General features: G+C 43.3%; 1 protein-coding gene across 4 annotated transcripts in view; it reads right to left on the bottom strand.

Moving 5' to 3' along the window:
• GRIA1 (glutamate ionotropic receptor AMPA type subunit 1) overlaps positions 1-15,657 on the bottom strand; it is a 347,536-nt gene that overhangs the window by 115,935 nt on the left and 215,944 nt on the right. For all 4 annotated transcript variants that reach the window (XM_061424115.1, XM_061424116.1, XM_061424114.1 and 1 more), the window contains exons 6-7: positions 6,493-6,654; positions 1,983-2,150 (exon numbers count right to left, since the gene is read on the bottom strand). In XM_061424115.1, the coding sequence (XP_061280099.1) occupies positions 1,983-2,150; positions 6,493-6,654 (330 nt within the window). The remainder of the gene's footprint in view (positions 1-1,982; positions 2,151-6,492; positions 6,655-15,657) is intronic.

Here is a 15,657-nt window from a genome sequence, read left to right as displayed (position 1 = left end):
GACAATTTTTCCATGACCAGGGTAGTGGCCCTGCCATGGCTTCAGGATGATTCAAATGCATTACATTTATTTTGTACTTATTTCTATTGTTATTAATATTACACCAGCTCCACCTCAGATCACCAGGCATTAGATCCTAGAATTTGGGGACCCCTGGTATAGAGGAGATCATTATTATTTTGATGAAAGGAACTGCCTCCTCTCAACCCCACTGAAGGCAGAAACAGAAGACTGAGCATGTTACAACCAGAAAGACATGGGTTAGAGTGTAAGGAAAATTAATTAGATGCTTAGAATTCGTAAGCCAGGTGAGAACTGAGAGTGGTCTCTCTGACTGCCTCATTGTCATGGGTGAGGAAAGAGAAGGGTGTGGGGGATCTGAATTAGTATTTCAAGGTCACCCAGAAACTCAAGGGCCTGGCTGGTCTTGGACCTCAGGTTTCCTGAGTAAGAATCCTTTCTGCCACTCACATTGTCTCCAGGCTTCATCACTGTCATGGTGATGTCAGCGTATCCTTCCAGGGACATCCTTAAGATGAGAGAGGCAAGGGAGCTGGAAGGGCTGGGAAGCTGAGGGCAAGTCCCTGGGACCTTCTGAAACCAGCTTCACATTGCAAACAGAAGCTGTCTCGACTGTGGAGCCTGGAAGAGCATTTTAAATAAGCCAGAAGGCAGGCACCACACCTTTGGCAATCATTCTGAAGCTGCTGGCTTGCTGGCTCTTGCTGCCTAGGGATTCGGGGCCACCTTGCACAGTGACGGGGGGTGGGGCAGAAAGGGCTGTGGGTGGACCCGTTTGCATCTAGCCACAGGGCAGTTGCTTTGCTTCATTCCAAAGGACAGAAGTCTGTGTTCTCCTCCACGTGCAGGCGCTTCAGCTGAGCTAAAGAACAACTGATGATATTGCCGTCTTGTGTGTTTCTCCAGGTTGTAAATCGCTAGAGCTGTGCATGTGGCTGGAAAACAGGTGGTAACAGTTGTGTGTTTTCCTCTACATTTCTCCCTCATTCAGAAATGCTCCCCTCTGGGAGAGAGCATGTCCTGAGAGTCATTTGCACCAGAACATTTTGCTGTTGCCAGCTCGCCACTGTGTCTGATACTTGGACATTCCTGTGAAGTGAGCCCTGCCCTCTGTGCCCAGTCCCCTTTGGAAATACGGTCTCTCTCAGGAGGCATCAGAGGCATCATATACTGTGGTATGTGTCAGGACTTGGAGAACTAGTCTGTGCTTCAGGTGCTTCTAGAAACTTCTAGAGATTTCTAGGAGTTCAGAGAATCATAAAGCTGGGCAAGTCCCCAGAACCTTCTAAAACAGGAATGTCAAACACATGGCTCACGTGTATCTGTCTCATCCTGCTTCCACAGCAGACATATCACTGAGTGCTTATATTCCTCCCTGTTGAATCTGGATTCCACCTCAGAATCCTCTGCAGAGTCAGTTGATAGGAGGATCGTGACCATTTTATATCCCTGTTCTTTGCCCATTCGTAAGTGCAAACAAAATTGATGAGTGCAATGCTGAGAAGCAAGAAAATAGAATCAGAAGTGTCGAGAAACATTTTCAGGGTCCCATCCTGACATGTGCACAGAGAGCAAAGATAATGAAGAAATCTAGAAAATCAGGGCAAGAGAGCAGAGTCTCTGAGAGCCTGCAAAAATGGTTCAGTTTCATCCTTGTGTATCTCAAGTCCCCTTTCAAATACAGCATCACTGGCTTCCCCTTCTTAGCATAATCCCTAAGAATAAAATAGAGCTCTTGTGCTGTCAGGAATGACTGGTCCATACTATTACGTTTTTTCATTTTGTTCTTCAAATTTCTACACGACCTTTCCTATGTCAGAGCCACAAACAATGCAGTGGTGGTCCAAGCTTCGGGTGTGCTCCACCTTTTTTTTTTCAATAGCTATATCCTGCCTGACACTGATGCTTAAATCCCCTGCGAGGCTCCCATAGGGTGGGGCCACCGTTGTTGCCAGCCTCACCTGCTGCAGAGCTCTCTGGATGTCGATGCCCTGGCCCCAGGGCACAGCTGGGTTAGCCAGGCAGTCCCCAGCATTCCCCCGGCGGGAGATATCAATTCTCTGCCTCCGCAGGCTCTGGAAAGCCTCAGCCATCACCTTCACCCCATCGTAGGTGAGCGCAGAGGTGTACTGGTGGGAGGAACAGAGACAGTTGGGTGTCAGAGAGAGAGCTGGTAGGGAGGCTGGTGGGAGCTGTATCTGGGAAGGAGCCTCCTGGTGATGAGGATGCCTGCAGTGAGCCAGGGATGGGGGGTATGGTGGGGACAGGGAGCCACTGTAAGCCACGAAGCACCTGCTGCTCCACCTCCCTAGCCAATATTGCCCTCCTGAACTCCCGAGTTCAGTAGTATTGCTGGTTGTGAGGTTCAAAGATAATTCTAGAATTTTCTATCCAATCCACGTTAAAATGTTGGTTCATCTGGGGGAAGAGGCATAGCTTGAATACAAAACATCTAAATTAAATACAACTCATCTGTATCTGTCTGATACAGTCCATGAAAACAACTTGGTTTTCTCTCTGTCACCAACTGGGAGCCAAGAAGAACAGTTTACTCCACCATCCCTGGTGACAGTAAAAGAAAGAAAAAGAATAATCTGAGAAGGGTAAGCTCTTAATTATTTCTGCATGCAGCTCACTCAAGTGGCAAGTTTATATTCCACAAAATTTCCTCTTGTGCTTCCTCATGCTAAGCCTCAATTTTATCCCCCTCTTATCTAAGAAGGTACTAAAATGTTGAAACAAAAGCAAGATAACAATCCAGAACAACATTTTCCAGCACTAGCAATCATATCTATTCTCATCAATTTGTCTCTGATGTCTAGCATGTTCTCTGGTACATCCTAAGTTCACAGTGCAGTCTTGTAGAATGAATGTGTAGGTATTTTTCCAGCTTTTAACTTTGTTCCTTTTGCTTTTGAGGCTTCCCTGGTGCCACAGTGGTAAACAATCTACCTGCCAAGCAGGAGACATGGCTTCAATCCCTGGGTTGGGAAGATCCACTAGAGAAGGAAATGGCAATCCACTCAAGTTTTCTTGTCTAGGAAATCCCATGGTCAGAAAGAGTCTAGTAGGCTATAGTCCATGGGGTTGTAAAGAACTGGACATGAGTTTGGACACACAAACACTTCCTTTTTAAAGTAAAGACATTACATTTGGTATCTTTATAATCATTTCCAATCTTTTGGAAATTGAGTGGGATAGTCACATGTTAATAATAGCTGTGAAAAGAAGAGAAGTGAATACGAAAGGAGGAAAGGAAAGATATACCTATTTGAATGCAGAGTTCCAAAGAATAGCAAGGAGAGATAAGAAAGCCCTTCTTAGTGATCAATGCAAAGAAATAGAGGAAACTGATAGAATGGGAAAGACTAGAGATCTCTTCAAGAAATTTAGAGATACCAAGGGAACATTTCATGCAAAGATGGGCTCAATAAAGGACAGAAATGGTATGGACCTAACAGAAGCAGAAGATATTAAGAAGAGGTGGCAAAAATACACAGAAGAACTGTACAAAAAAGATCTTCACGACCCAGTTAATTACTATGGTGTGATCACTCCCCTAGAGCCAGACATCCTGGAATGTGAAGTTAAGTGGGCCTTAGGAAGCGTCACTACAAACAAAGCTAGTGGAGGTGATCAAATTCCAGTTGAACTATTTCAAATCCTAAAAGATGATGCTGTTAAAGTGCTACACTCAATATGCCAGCAAATTTGGAAAATTCAGTAGTGGCCACAGGACTGGAAAAGGTCAGTTTTCATTCCAATCCCAAAGAAAGGAAATGCCAAAGAATTCTCAAACTACCGCACAACTGCACTCATCTCACACGCTAGTAAAGTAATGCTCAAAATTCTCTAAGCCAGGCTTCAGCAATACATGAACCATGAACTTCCAGAGTTCAAGCTGGTTTTAGAAAAGGCAAAGGAACCAGAGATCAAGTTGCCAACATCCGCTGGATCATCAAAAAAGCAAGAGAGTTCCAGAAAAACATCTATTTCTTCTTTATTGACTATGTCAAAGCCTTTGACTGTGTGGATCACAATAAACTGTGGAAAATTTTGAAAGAGGTGGGAATATCATACCACCTGATCTGCCTCTTGAGAAACCTGTATTCAGGTTAGGAAGCATCAGTTAGAACTGGACATGGAACAACAGACTGGTTCCAAATAGGAAAAGGAGTATGTCAAGGCTGTATATTGTCACCCTGCTTATTTAACTTATATGCAGAGTACATCATGAGAAACGCTGGGCTGGAGGAAGCACAAGCTAGAATCAAGATTGCCGGGAGAAATTATCAATAACCTCAGATATGCAGATGACACCACCCTTATGGCAGAAAGTGAAGAACTACTAAAAAGCCTCTTGATGAAAGTGAAAGAGGAGAGTGAAAAAGTTGGCTTAAAGCTCAACATTCAGAAAACGAAGATCATGGCATCCGGTCCCATCACCTCATGGCAAATAGATGAGGAAACAGTGGAAAAAGTGAGAGACTTTATTTTTCTGGGCTCCAAAATCACTGCAGATGGTGATTGCAGCCATGAAATTAAAAGACACTTACTCCTTGGAAGGAAAGTTATGACCAACCTAGATAGCATATTCAAAAGCAGAGACATTACTTTGCCAACAAAGCTTCGTCTAGTCAAGGCTATGGTTTTTCCAGTAGTCATGTATGGATGTGAGAGTTGGACTATAAAGAAAGCTGAGCACTGGAGAATTGATGCTTTTGAACTGTGTATTGGAGAAGACTCTTGAGAGTTCCTTGGACTGCAAGGGGATCCAACTAGTCCATTCTAAAGGAGATCGGGCCTGGGTGTTCATTGGAAGGAATGATGCTAAAGCTGAAACTCCAATACTTTGGCCACCTGATGCAAGAGCTGACTCATTGGAAAAGACCCTGGTGCTGGGAAAGATTGAGGGCAGGAGGAGAAGGGGACGGCAGAGAATGAGATGGTTGGATGGGTTGGATGACTCAATGGACGTGAGTTTAGGTAGGCTCTGGGAGTTAGTGTTGGACAGGGAGGCCTGGCGTGCTGCAGCTCATGGGGTCACAAAGAGTCGGACACGACTGAGCAACTGAACTGAACTGAATGAATGAAACTCCTCTGTAGTTTACTCATTGATTGAAATCACATTTGTGATTTTGTTTGCTTAAGGTCATGTCGAAGTGCCTTTATTTCTAAAGTCCTGAATCAGTTTGAGCAAAACTGGGATGACAGTGTCTTGGTTCAGTGGCCTGACATTTACAAAATGCAACTGACCAGGGGCAAGAGAAAGTTGGCAAGGATCCACAGTTGGCCCTGGATAAACAGATTTAGACTCAGAATCCTTCTCAACAGTGTTCCTCATAGCCACTGCCAAGCTGTTAGATTTGACATGGGAAAGAGAAATTATCCTCTATTCTTACTCTGGAGTGAAAGTGAATGTCGCTCAGTTGTGTCTGATTCTTTGGGACCCCATGGACTATACAGTCCAAGGAATTTTCTAGGCCAGAATACTGGAGTGGGTAGCCCTTCATCTCCAGGAGATCTTCCCAACCCAGGGATTGAATCCAGGTCTCCTGCATTGCAGGAGGACTCTTTACCAGCGGAGCCACAAGGGAAGCCCAAGAATACTGGAGTAGGTAGTCTATCCCTTCTCCAGTGGATCTTTATGACCCAGGAATCGAATTGGGGTCTCCTGCTTTGCAGGCAGATCCTTTACCAACTGAGCTATCAGAGAAACTCATCTTTATTCTAAGCCATTTTCAAATAGAAAACAAAATAGATTTTAGCTGCAGAGTTTAAAGCTGCCTTGCAGGGAATGAGAGGCTGGTAGTCTGCATGATAATTGGGAGTTGACTCTCTGAGGCAGAAATGTACTGGTTATTGCTTAGTTAAATTTCCTTGATTTGTAGCCAGGTATGTAGCTGACCAGAAGGACCAGCCCACTGCACAAATCTAGGAGGCTCAATCAACATGGCGATCCTGCCCAGAGTAGAGACACCATTTTCTGGCTCCTGCTGTAGCTAGCTGGGGTAGGTTCCTGAGATGTGGCCAATAGCATGTGAGGGGAAGATCTGTATGTGACTGCTGGAAAGAGTTCTTAAGGGAAACAGTTTTGCTTTCTGTTTTCCTTTTCCCTTCCTGATGGGTAGAATACTGAGGTAATTGTGGGGCTTCTGCAGCCATTTTGGGCTATAAGGTAGCAGCTGTATGCTGAGGATAGCAGAACAAGAAGATAGAAAAAGTCGCTAAGTTTTTGGTGATTGTGAAACCATTATACAAGCCCCAGATTGCTGACTTCTGAATTTTGTTTATATGAAAAAGGAGCAAAATGTCTATCCTGTTAAAACCATTGTCATTCTGGAGTGTCCATACCCTCAGTCTTTATGGATCTAGTTTCCTTAGCTTGCTCCTCTTAGAAAGTCTGTTCCAGGAATCTAGGGCAGGCAGAGACCAGCAGCATCCTTTCTTGCCTGCTGCCCATCCTCTCACCTTAGGTCTCTTCCAGTCCACCCGGGTGTGGTCCCGAGCATCACTGTTCTTCCACTGTTGCATGATCTTGGCCGGGATGGTGTCTGTGTAGTTCACCAACTGGAAACCTGTTACGTTTGCTCCAGTCTCCTTGAATTTGTTTAAGTCAATGTCCATGAAACCCTGGGTGGTGAGGAAGGGAAGGAAGTTAGAATATGCTGCCTGGATGCATCAGTTTAACCATGTTACAGAATCACAGCATTTTCCACCCTGTTCAGACTTAAGGTGAAACTGACTTAGTGGAGAGGCAGTTGCAGTTCCCTTCCTTCTGACCTCTGTTATCACTTATTTTGTGTGCTAAGTTGTTACATTGGTTAAGAGCACTTGCTCAGGAGCCAGCCATGCCTGGGCTGAAGGGTAGGCTCTGCTACTCAGAGCTATGAGTTACATACACTGCCTTGGACCAAGTTCCCTGATGGTTTCCTGTATGAATAATGGAGGTAAGGAGGCTGAGGAGAAAAAGCAGTGCAATGATGCATGTCAAGTCCATGTTGCAAGACTGAGTGATCAATAAACAGCGGCTGGGATTATTATAACAACACAGATACGTGATAGTTTAAAAAACATGAGGGGGGGACCTTTGTCCTTTACCACCATCATTCTGCTCTGACTGTAGAGGCATCTGAATTCTATCCGGGACAAGCTTCTGTGGCCCCCAAAGGTCCCCAGCATGTCCCCAGCACATCTGGAAGAGGCTGGATGCTGATTATGCCTCCCTGCCTCGCCCCCCAACCCTCCCGCCCTGTGCTTTTTCCTGTGCTGCAGGCAAGGTCTTGCAAGTGAGGCCCGATCAATTCTCCTATCCACAAAGGATTTCTTATTGGAATGAAACTTTCCTCCCCATTTGACGAAGTTCATTCAAACTCAGGAAGCCTTCAAGATAGAAAGGAAACCTTGTATCTGTATAATTTATTCCACAGTGTATGGTACTTTCAAATCTATGGCTGTGTTTCACTTTAATGCCTTTATAAGGTAGAAACTGTACATCTGTTTGCCAGATAAAGAAACTGAGATAGAGAATTGCTTGTACAAAGTCATTCAGTGATTTAGTGGCATAGAGGGGACCGGAACTAGGCCTTCTGAAGGCCTATGATTACTTATTCTCTTGTCATAAATTCAACAAACATTTTTTGAAAGCCAGTGTACTATTCTAATGCTATCCTAATGCAGTGTACTATTCTAATAGCGAGTAAAACAAATTCCTTCTCTTACGAAGCTTACTTTTTAGTGGGAAGAATGGACCATAAATAAACTGTTGTGTATAAAATAAGCTAAAAGGATATATTGTACAATACAGGGCAAATATTTTATAATAACTATAAATGAAATATAGCCTTTAAACATTGTGAATCACGAAGAATTGATGCTCTCAAATTGTGGTGCTGGAGAAGACTCTTGAGAGTGCCTTGGGCAGCAAGGAGCTCAAACCAGTCAATCATAAAGGAAATCAGTCCTGAGTATTCATTGGAAGGACTGATGCTGAAGCTGAAGCTCCATACTTTCACCACCTGATGCAAAGAACTGACTCACTGGAAAAGACCCTGATGCTGGGAAAGATTGAGAGCAGGAGGAGAAGGGGACGACAGAAGATGATATGGTTGGATGGCATCACCGACTCAATGGACATAAGTTTGAGCAAGCTCCGGGAGATGGTGAAGGACAGGGAAGCCCGGCATGCTGCAGTCCATGGGGTCACAAAGAATTAGACACAACTTTGCAAGTGAACAATAGCAACATGGTTTTTATTATGCATCTACTCTATTTCAATTTTTAAAAAAGAAGTATGTAGCAGTGTATAAGGTCGAATCCAGCAGAGGATACTGTGTGGTAGGTAGCTATGAGTCCTCTGAAGGAAGATGAAGTGGGGAAAGAGGATGAGGAGAGGAGGGCAGTGCCTGGCCCTGGGAGGCCTGGTCCAAATGAGCCACCCTGAGGAGGTGGTGTCAACACAGGGACCTGGCTGATGTGAAGCTGTGGCATGAGCTCTGGGGGAATCTGGGGAAGAGCATTCTGAGCAAAGGCTCAGAGGTTGGAGGATGCTTAGCATATTCTAGAAACAGTAAGAAGACTAGTGTGACTAGCACAGCATGAGAGAGAGAGAGAGGGAGAGAGAGAGAGGGTGGGAAATGCAGTTGCGGGGGACGGGGTGGGGGTCAGCCCAGGGTTGGATCCTAGAAAGCCTTGTGATCATCTGGGTTTCTCTCTGGGTATAATTGGTACCCACTTCAGGAATTTGAGTAGGGATCACAAAGTCATTGCTCTCTGAACTCTGTGGCTTAGGGAAACTGCCAGATCCCAATGGGGGAATGAACACAGGAAGTAGTTTGGTGGATTCAGGGTAGGAAGAACTGTGGTCTGGCAGCTCTGAGCCCCCATCACTGCCTCAGCCCTGCCTGGAGATCCTAAGACATTGTCCTAGTCTCTTGATTTCTCACTGACTCGATCTGGTTTCCTTACCTAAAAGATCTGGTCATCAACCAGTGCAAGTTTGATGTATGAAGCAGGGCACTCAAAGCTGGTGCTCTGGGATAACCCAGAGGGATGGGGTGGGGAGGGAGGTGAGAAGAGGGGTTTGGGTGGTGGGATACAAATACACCCATGGCTGATTCACAGCAAAAACCACAACAATATTGTAAAGTAATTAGCCTCCAATTAAAATAATTAATTAAAAAAGAATAGAATTAAAAAAAAAGATCTGGTCATCAATAACTTCATGAGTCAAAGACCTTCCCCCCACCCTATGCCTCTAAAGTTCAGTGATTCTTTATTATTTCTATTTTACAAACAAACAAAGCTCAGCTCTACTCTGAGCCTTTGCCCAGCTATTCTCTATGCCTGGAAGGGAGTTCTCTCTGGCCAGCTCATGTCCATCCTTGGGTCCCAGCTAAAATACAGTGTCTCCTGTAACGTGCTTAGTTGCTCAGTTGTGTCCAACTCTTTGTGACCCCATGGACTAGGGCCTGCCAGGCTCCTCTGTACATGGGATTGTCCAGGCAAGAATACTGGAGTGGGTTGCCATTCCCTTCTCCAGCGGATCTTCCTGACCCAGGGATCAAACTGGTTCTCCTGCACTGCAAGTGGATTCTTTACCATCTGAGCCACATGGGACTCCTTATCTAAAGACCCAGTTCTCATCCTTGATAGATGCCCTTGGTGCCCTGCTTATTTCCACATCTCCCCAATAGACACTGATATTGCACTTTTTATACTAACTACAGCTACCTATCACTTCACCACAGGTAAGGTAAGCCAGATGTATTGAGGAGTTCATAAACCCAGAGCAGCTCTCTGCTCTTGGGGAGTTAGTAGAAACCATAGCCCTCTCCCTTGGGTGGGTTACCATGAGGTACACTCTACACCCAAGTCTAGAGCTTCTGTAAGGGATGGAGTTCCATAGCCCCAGAGATAAGTGCCTTGATTATGCACCTTTTTCAGCTGCCTGCTCTCCCATCCCTACTTCCTTCTTGTTCAATCGCTTAGTGGTGTTCAACTCTTTGCAGCCCCATGGACTGCAGCATGCCAGGCTTCCCTGTCCTTCACTATCTCCCAGAGTTTGCTCAAACTTGTGTCCATTGAGTTAGTGATGCCATCCAACTATCTCATCCTCTGTTGTCGCCTTCTCCTCCTGCCCTCAATCTTTCCCAGTGTCAGGGCCTTTTCCAATGGGTCAGCTCTTATATCCCTACCTCAGGGAATCCCTGATTCCCTGATGTTATTTTTCATATTAGCATCCAAGGAAGCTACTTGTATTTGAATTGCTGTCTTAAGACCTGGTTCTAATAGAACTCAGTCAAGTTACTTCCAATATGCAGTCTAGTCAGTTCCTTTTCAGTGCTCTGCTTATCACCCATTTGAGATGATCTGGTTTGCTCATTTGTTCCCTTGTCCTCTCTCCTTGTGTTGGAATGTCAGTTCCATGAGAGTAGGGATATTTTTCTGTTTTGTTCATGGATGTGCCCTAGAACTCAGCATCTAGCACCATGTCTGACACAAAGTAGGCTCTCAATACATTTTCATTGGGTGAATGAATAAAAGCCAAAGACATTCCTCAAGCAAAAATGCTAATTTTTCAGGGAAAGTATGATCTCCAGGTAATAAATCCAGTGGATGATTTAAATTGTTTGACAAGGGAAGCTCATGTTGGAAATGCATTTAGTGACTAACTATACCTACAGCTATAGTTTACAGACATTCACAGGGGTTTGTTGAATTGTGCAAGGGTTCTAACAAGCTTTTAGTACCGATGAAATTGGAGTTAGGTTCTTATACCCAATAGGCATCCTAAGACATTCTACCACCTAAGAGTACAGCCAAAGAACATTTTATTCATAAAGTAACTATTGAGAGAATAAAATGAAAGCGATCTCCTGTAGTCAAATTCCATTGCTTGAAAATCTGTAACAAGCACTTGGACATTTTGTACCAACTGCCCCCATCAATGTAATGGGGGCCAAAGGAAATGGCAGAGTTTATTCAAACATAAATGCCACTCAGCTCTATCACCAGAATGTCTGACTGCAAGGTGACTGGAGCCAGACCTGAAGTTATTTCCAATCAAACTGATGGGACCTCTACCTGAACTTCTCAGCTCCCCTGAGAAAGAAGGGACAAAGAATGATAAAATAAGCTTTTATCTGTACTGTTAGGGAAGGCACGAAATGAGGGAATAACTTGGTATCAACATGCATTCACTTAGTAGAAGACATCCTTGCCTTCCCCTCATGGAAGATTTCATGCCTGAATGGTGATCTTGAATCTCCACAATGTCTTTAATCATGAAGATTAAAGCAGTCTCTTATAGCTACTGGACTTGATCTCTCCATAATGCAAGAAAACAGACCATTCCAATAGAGAAAACTGTTCATGACTAAGAAGAGGAAATAAAGGTGTGAAATATTTGCCTACCGGTCAGCTGGGAAATTCAACCCACCCACTCTAGTCCCCTGAGCATGCTCATTAAACATGGTTTAATTAAATCATTTCCTAATTTTCTTTGCCATTTTGTTTAAAAAACCTTAGGGGGTAATATTTGGTAATGAGTACATTTTGCTTTATCTGTGCTATTAATTATATAATATTATAAAAGGATACAACATTGCTAATTGTATTATATTAAAGATTAAATGATGAAGTCTGATTTTAAGCACTGTCTTTGAGTCATTTTGCCTCTTTTATAACATGCCCCCAAATATGGAGTCTATTGCTCTGTATGCTGTGACTAGTGAATGAAATGAAATTAACCCACAAAATGCTCTGTTCAAGTTATTCAGTATGAGAATTCAGCTCTTCTAAACGCAGATGCCTCTCAGTGTCCCTCCAGCACTGTACCCGATGCTGTTCTTCACAAAGTGACTGTTTATCATCTAAGATAAGCCTCTGTGATAAGTGAGCTCCTGGAGCTGTTAGATCACTGTGTCCCTGTCTGCTTCTGTGGTTCCTCTGTGGCCTTTCACACTGTCCCATGTGCTACTGATGAATGGGGGACAGAAGAATGGTCTGCCTATCATTTTCATTCAAGTGCAGATGAACAGGCTCTTAGGATAGAGGTCCTTCATCTGAGGGACCCATCACAATATATAAGAGAGGTTCTGCATAATAGCCATTCCTAATGGTTATCATGCAGGGGCTCTGGAGAGGAAACCAGATATCTCTATAAAGCTCTAATGCTGGTCATGTGGCTCAGTGGTAAAGAATCTGCCAACAATGCAGGAGACACAGGTTTGATCTCTGGGTTGGGAAGATCCCCTGGAGAAGGAAATGGTAGGAAAGGAATCTCTACCCACTCCAGTATTCTTGCCTGGAAAATCCCACAGACAGAGGAGTCTGGCGGGCTGCAGACCATGGGGTTGCAGAAGAGTCAGACATGACTTAGCAACTAAACAACAACAATGCCAGTCAATCAAAAATCAAGGTAAAACATATTATAAAGGGACTAATTAGAAGAATTCCAAATAATAGCATGACTAATGAACACTGAGGACAGGATGTGGAAAACAGTATGAGGTGTTCATCTTTTTTTTTTTTTTTAACTGAGGAGCGACACATGGGATGAAAGTTGATAAAGCAAGAAAAAGAGACATAGACATATTACACAGAAGTGTGTAGAGGGAACTACTAGAATCACCAAACACAGAAAATGTTTAAAATAGTTTTTTCTAAGTATGAGATTAGAGAGATTAGGTATACGCTTTTTTTAAATAACCTTCAATAATATTTTTTTATTTTTTATAACCATGTGAATGTGTGTGTGTGTTTTTTTTAGTACTATTGAAAAATAAAAATAGATCCCCAGGTAATTCTGATGTACCTTACTGGCTCAGAATCATCTGTAAGTCCCTAGAAAGTGGGAGAGGGAGTGTCAGTGACAGAACAGGGAAGAGAAGTCATTGCATGGGTTGATATGGTCTATTAAGGGAGCCCTGCTTAATTTGTTGTCTCTTGGCCTAGAATTAAAGAACACTGGTGCCGTTAAATATTCTACTGAAACATAGCTCTAGAAACATCGTTCCTAAGGATGACAGATGTGACAACAATGGCGAAGCTGTGGCTTCTTGTGCATCATATAACTTCATTTATATAGCTCTTGGAGAATTCTGAAGTTGTTGTCATTTAAAGTTGAAAAATGAAATAATCCGTCAGCAGTCACCTTTGGATTTATTAAACATTCCCCAAGCTCTTTTCCTGAGCCAGGCATTCTATTAAATGCTTTATATACATAATCCTATTTAATCCCCCCAAACAGCCCTGAGGGGTGGACATGCACAGTAGGCCCCGGGTACTCGTTTGCATAAATGAGTGAGTATCTGTCCCAGTTTTACATGTGAGGAGCTGTGGTTCAAAGACCTCTGGAACCTACCCCCTCTCCCCACCCAGAGATGCCCCAGAAGCAAGGATTCCAGCTGTGGTCTAGCTATCAAATCTGTCTTCATCTGTGTGGTACACTGCTTTGCCAGCCGAGGAACATAGGAATGTAGCTTTAGGATGGGGTTTCCAGATTGCCCCAGATAAAGAGGGACAAAGAAGCTCAGACAGCGTGGCTGACAGTTAATAGCCTAGAATAGAGGTCTCACTCTGCCAAAGAGGGGTTACAGATTGGGTAGATGTTTCTCAAGCCTCTGATTTATATGAAGTTTTTTAGTACCCACCTACTCCATATCTATACCAGGAGTCAGCAATTTTTTTTTTTTTTTGGATAAGTGATCATATTGTGAATTTTTTAGGCTTACAGGTCATGTTGTTTCTGTCATAACTATTGAATGCAGCCTTTAGAGCATGAAAGCAGGCCTAGATAATAGAAAATGAAATAGCATGGTTGTGTCCCCTCCACCCCCAAGTGTGTTCATGAACACTGAAACTTGAATTTCACATGATTTTCATATGTCATGAGCTATCACTTTTCTTTTCATTTTTTTTTTTTTTCTAGTAATTTAAACATGTAAAAATCATTCCTGGCTAAACAAAGCCAGGAAATGGTTGAATTTGACCCATGGGCCACAGTTTAGGTTTACTGATGCCTGAAGGAAAGATGTTAGAGATCAGATCAAACCCCCTGTTGTCCAGAGAGGAGACTATTGGCCTCAAGTTGTAGGCTGGTTAGAGTGTGAGCTGGGGTTAGGATCTATATTCCCTAAGCACTCGTTGTAGGAGGCAGTGCAATGCTGACCAGCTGTTAGAATAGCATGACTGGGGGAGGGGAGGAAGTGCTCAATTAACTAAACCAGTTACAATAGTCATTCCATCTATCGTATCTCAATGATAATTTTCAAAGGATTAGCACAAAAAGGCATGTCAAATAATTATGATAACCAAAAAAGATGTTTAACACCATAACTATATTAGATGTACTTTTATATTGCTGTAAAGATTTAGAAAATGCTTTGAGGATGGTGATGAGGCTCTGGGCTATCATTATGACTTTTAATTATCATGTGTGCCTGGAAACAAAACATCTTGAGGAGGTGTGCTTACTGATTATTTAAGCTCTCTGAGGCTTAACTCTCTGGTCTTCAAAATGCAGATATAATAGCACCTACAGCATAGAATTGGTACAAGATTTTTTTTTAAAGTGTGTATAAATATTTAGAGCTGTGTCTGGCACAAAGTAAGCATTTAATACATCTTAGCTATTATTATCATCATCATATTTACCATCATCACTATGATGCAGTCCAAAGAGGTTAGGTGTTAACTACTTGAAAACCAGGCACTGGGGGTTTGGGATGGACATGTCCACACTGCTATGTTTAAAATGGATAACCAACAAGGAACTACTATATGGCACATGGGACTCTGCTCAATGTTATGTGGCAGTCTGGAGGGGAGGGGAGTTTGGGAGAGAATGGATACACGTGCATGTATGGCTGAATCCCTTGCTCTTCACCCGAAACTGTCACAACATTGTTAATTGGCTATACCCCAATACCAAATACAAAGTAAAAAAAAAAAACCCCAAACCAGGCACTGGGTCAGGCAAGACACCTGAGCCCACAGGAGGCAGGTGTATAGGAATGCAGCTTTCAAAAGATAAAAAACTTTATCTTCAAAGCCAGATTTCCTTTCTCTCTGGGGTTCTTTCAAGGGGTCACAGACAAGCTGCTCAGCCCTCATCATCCTGCTTGGGCTGACACCACTCCCATTAGATGGAAGAGGGAACAGCCAGCATTGTTAAGAGAAAGGGGCCAAAGAGAAGGATTTTTAACAAGCCCTGGGAGGTGGGAAAGAAAACTCCCTCCATCTCATCCACCTGAGATCTAGAAAAGAGGTAAGATTAGAACAAATTGAAGAACTTTCACTTTATACTCTGAGTGGCACAAGTTGAACATGGCAAGTTTCCTCAGATTGTCAGGTAAATTCTTAGATGACAGCTCCATAGAGAGGATAGTTATAGGAAAGTATAGTTCAAAAAGTCTCGTTACATTAGAAATGCTTGAAAAAAGTGGGGATGTTCAACCTGAAAATAATGAAAGACTAGGAGGGGAAGTGAAGGATGTATTCCAATCCCAGAGGGCTTTCGGTGGGGGGGGGGGGGATATTTGTTCTTTAAGGTAAGCCAGAACCAACCAATGGATAGAAGTCATGGGAGTGAGACTTCGGCTAAAATAATAATGATGACAACCACAGTGCCTA

Source organism: Bos javanicus, chromosome 7 (genome assembly GCF_032452875.1).
Source record: "Bos javanicus breed banteng chromosome 7, ARS-OSU_banteng_1.0, whole genome shotgun sequence".
NCBI classification, from domain to species: domain Eukaryota; kingdom Metazoa; phylum Chordata; class Mammalia; order Artiodactyla; family Bovidae; genus Bos; species Bos javanicus.
Note: the sequence above shows the minus strand (reverse complement) of the source record. Positions and strands in the feature narration are given on the sequence as shown.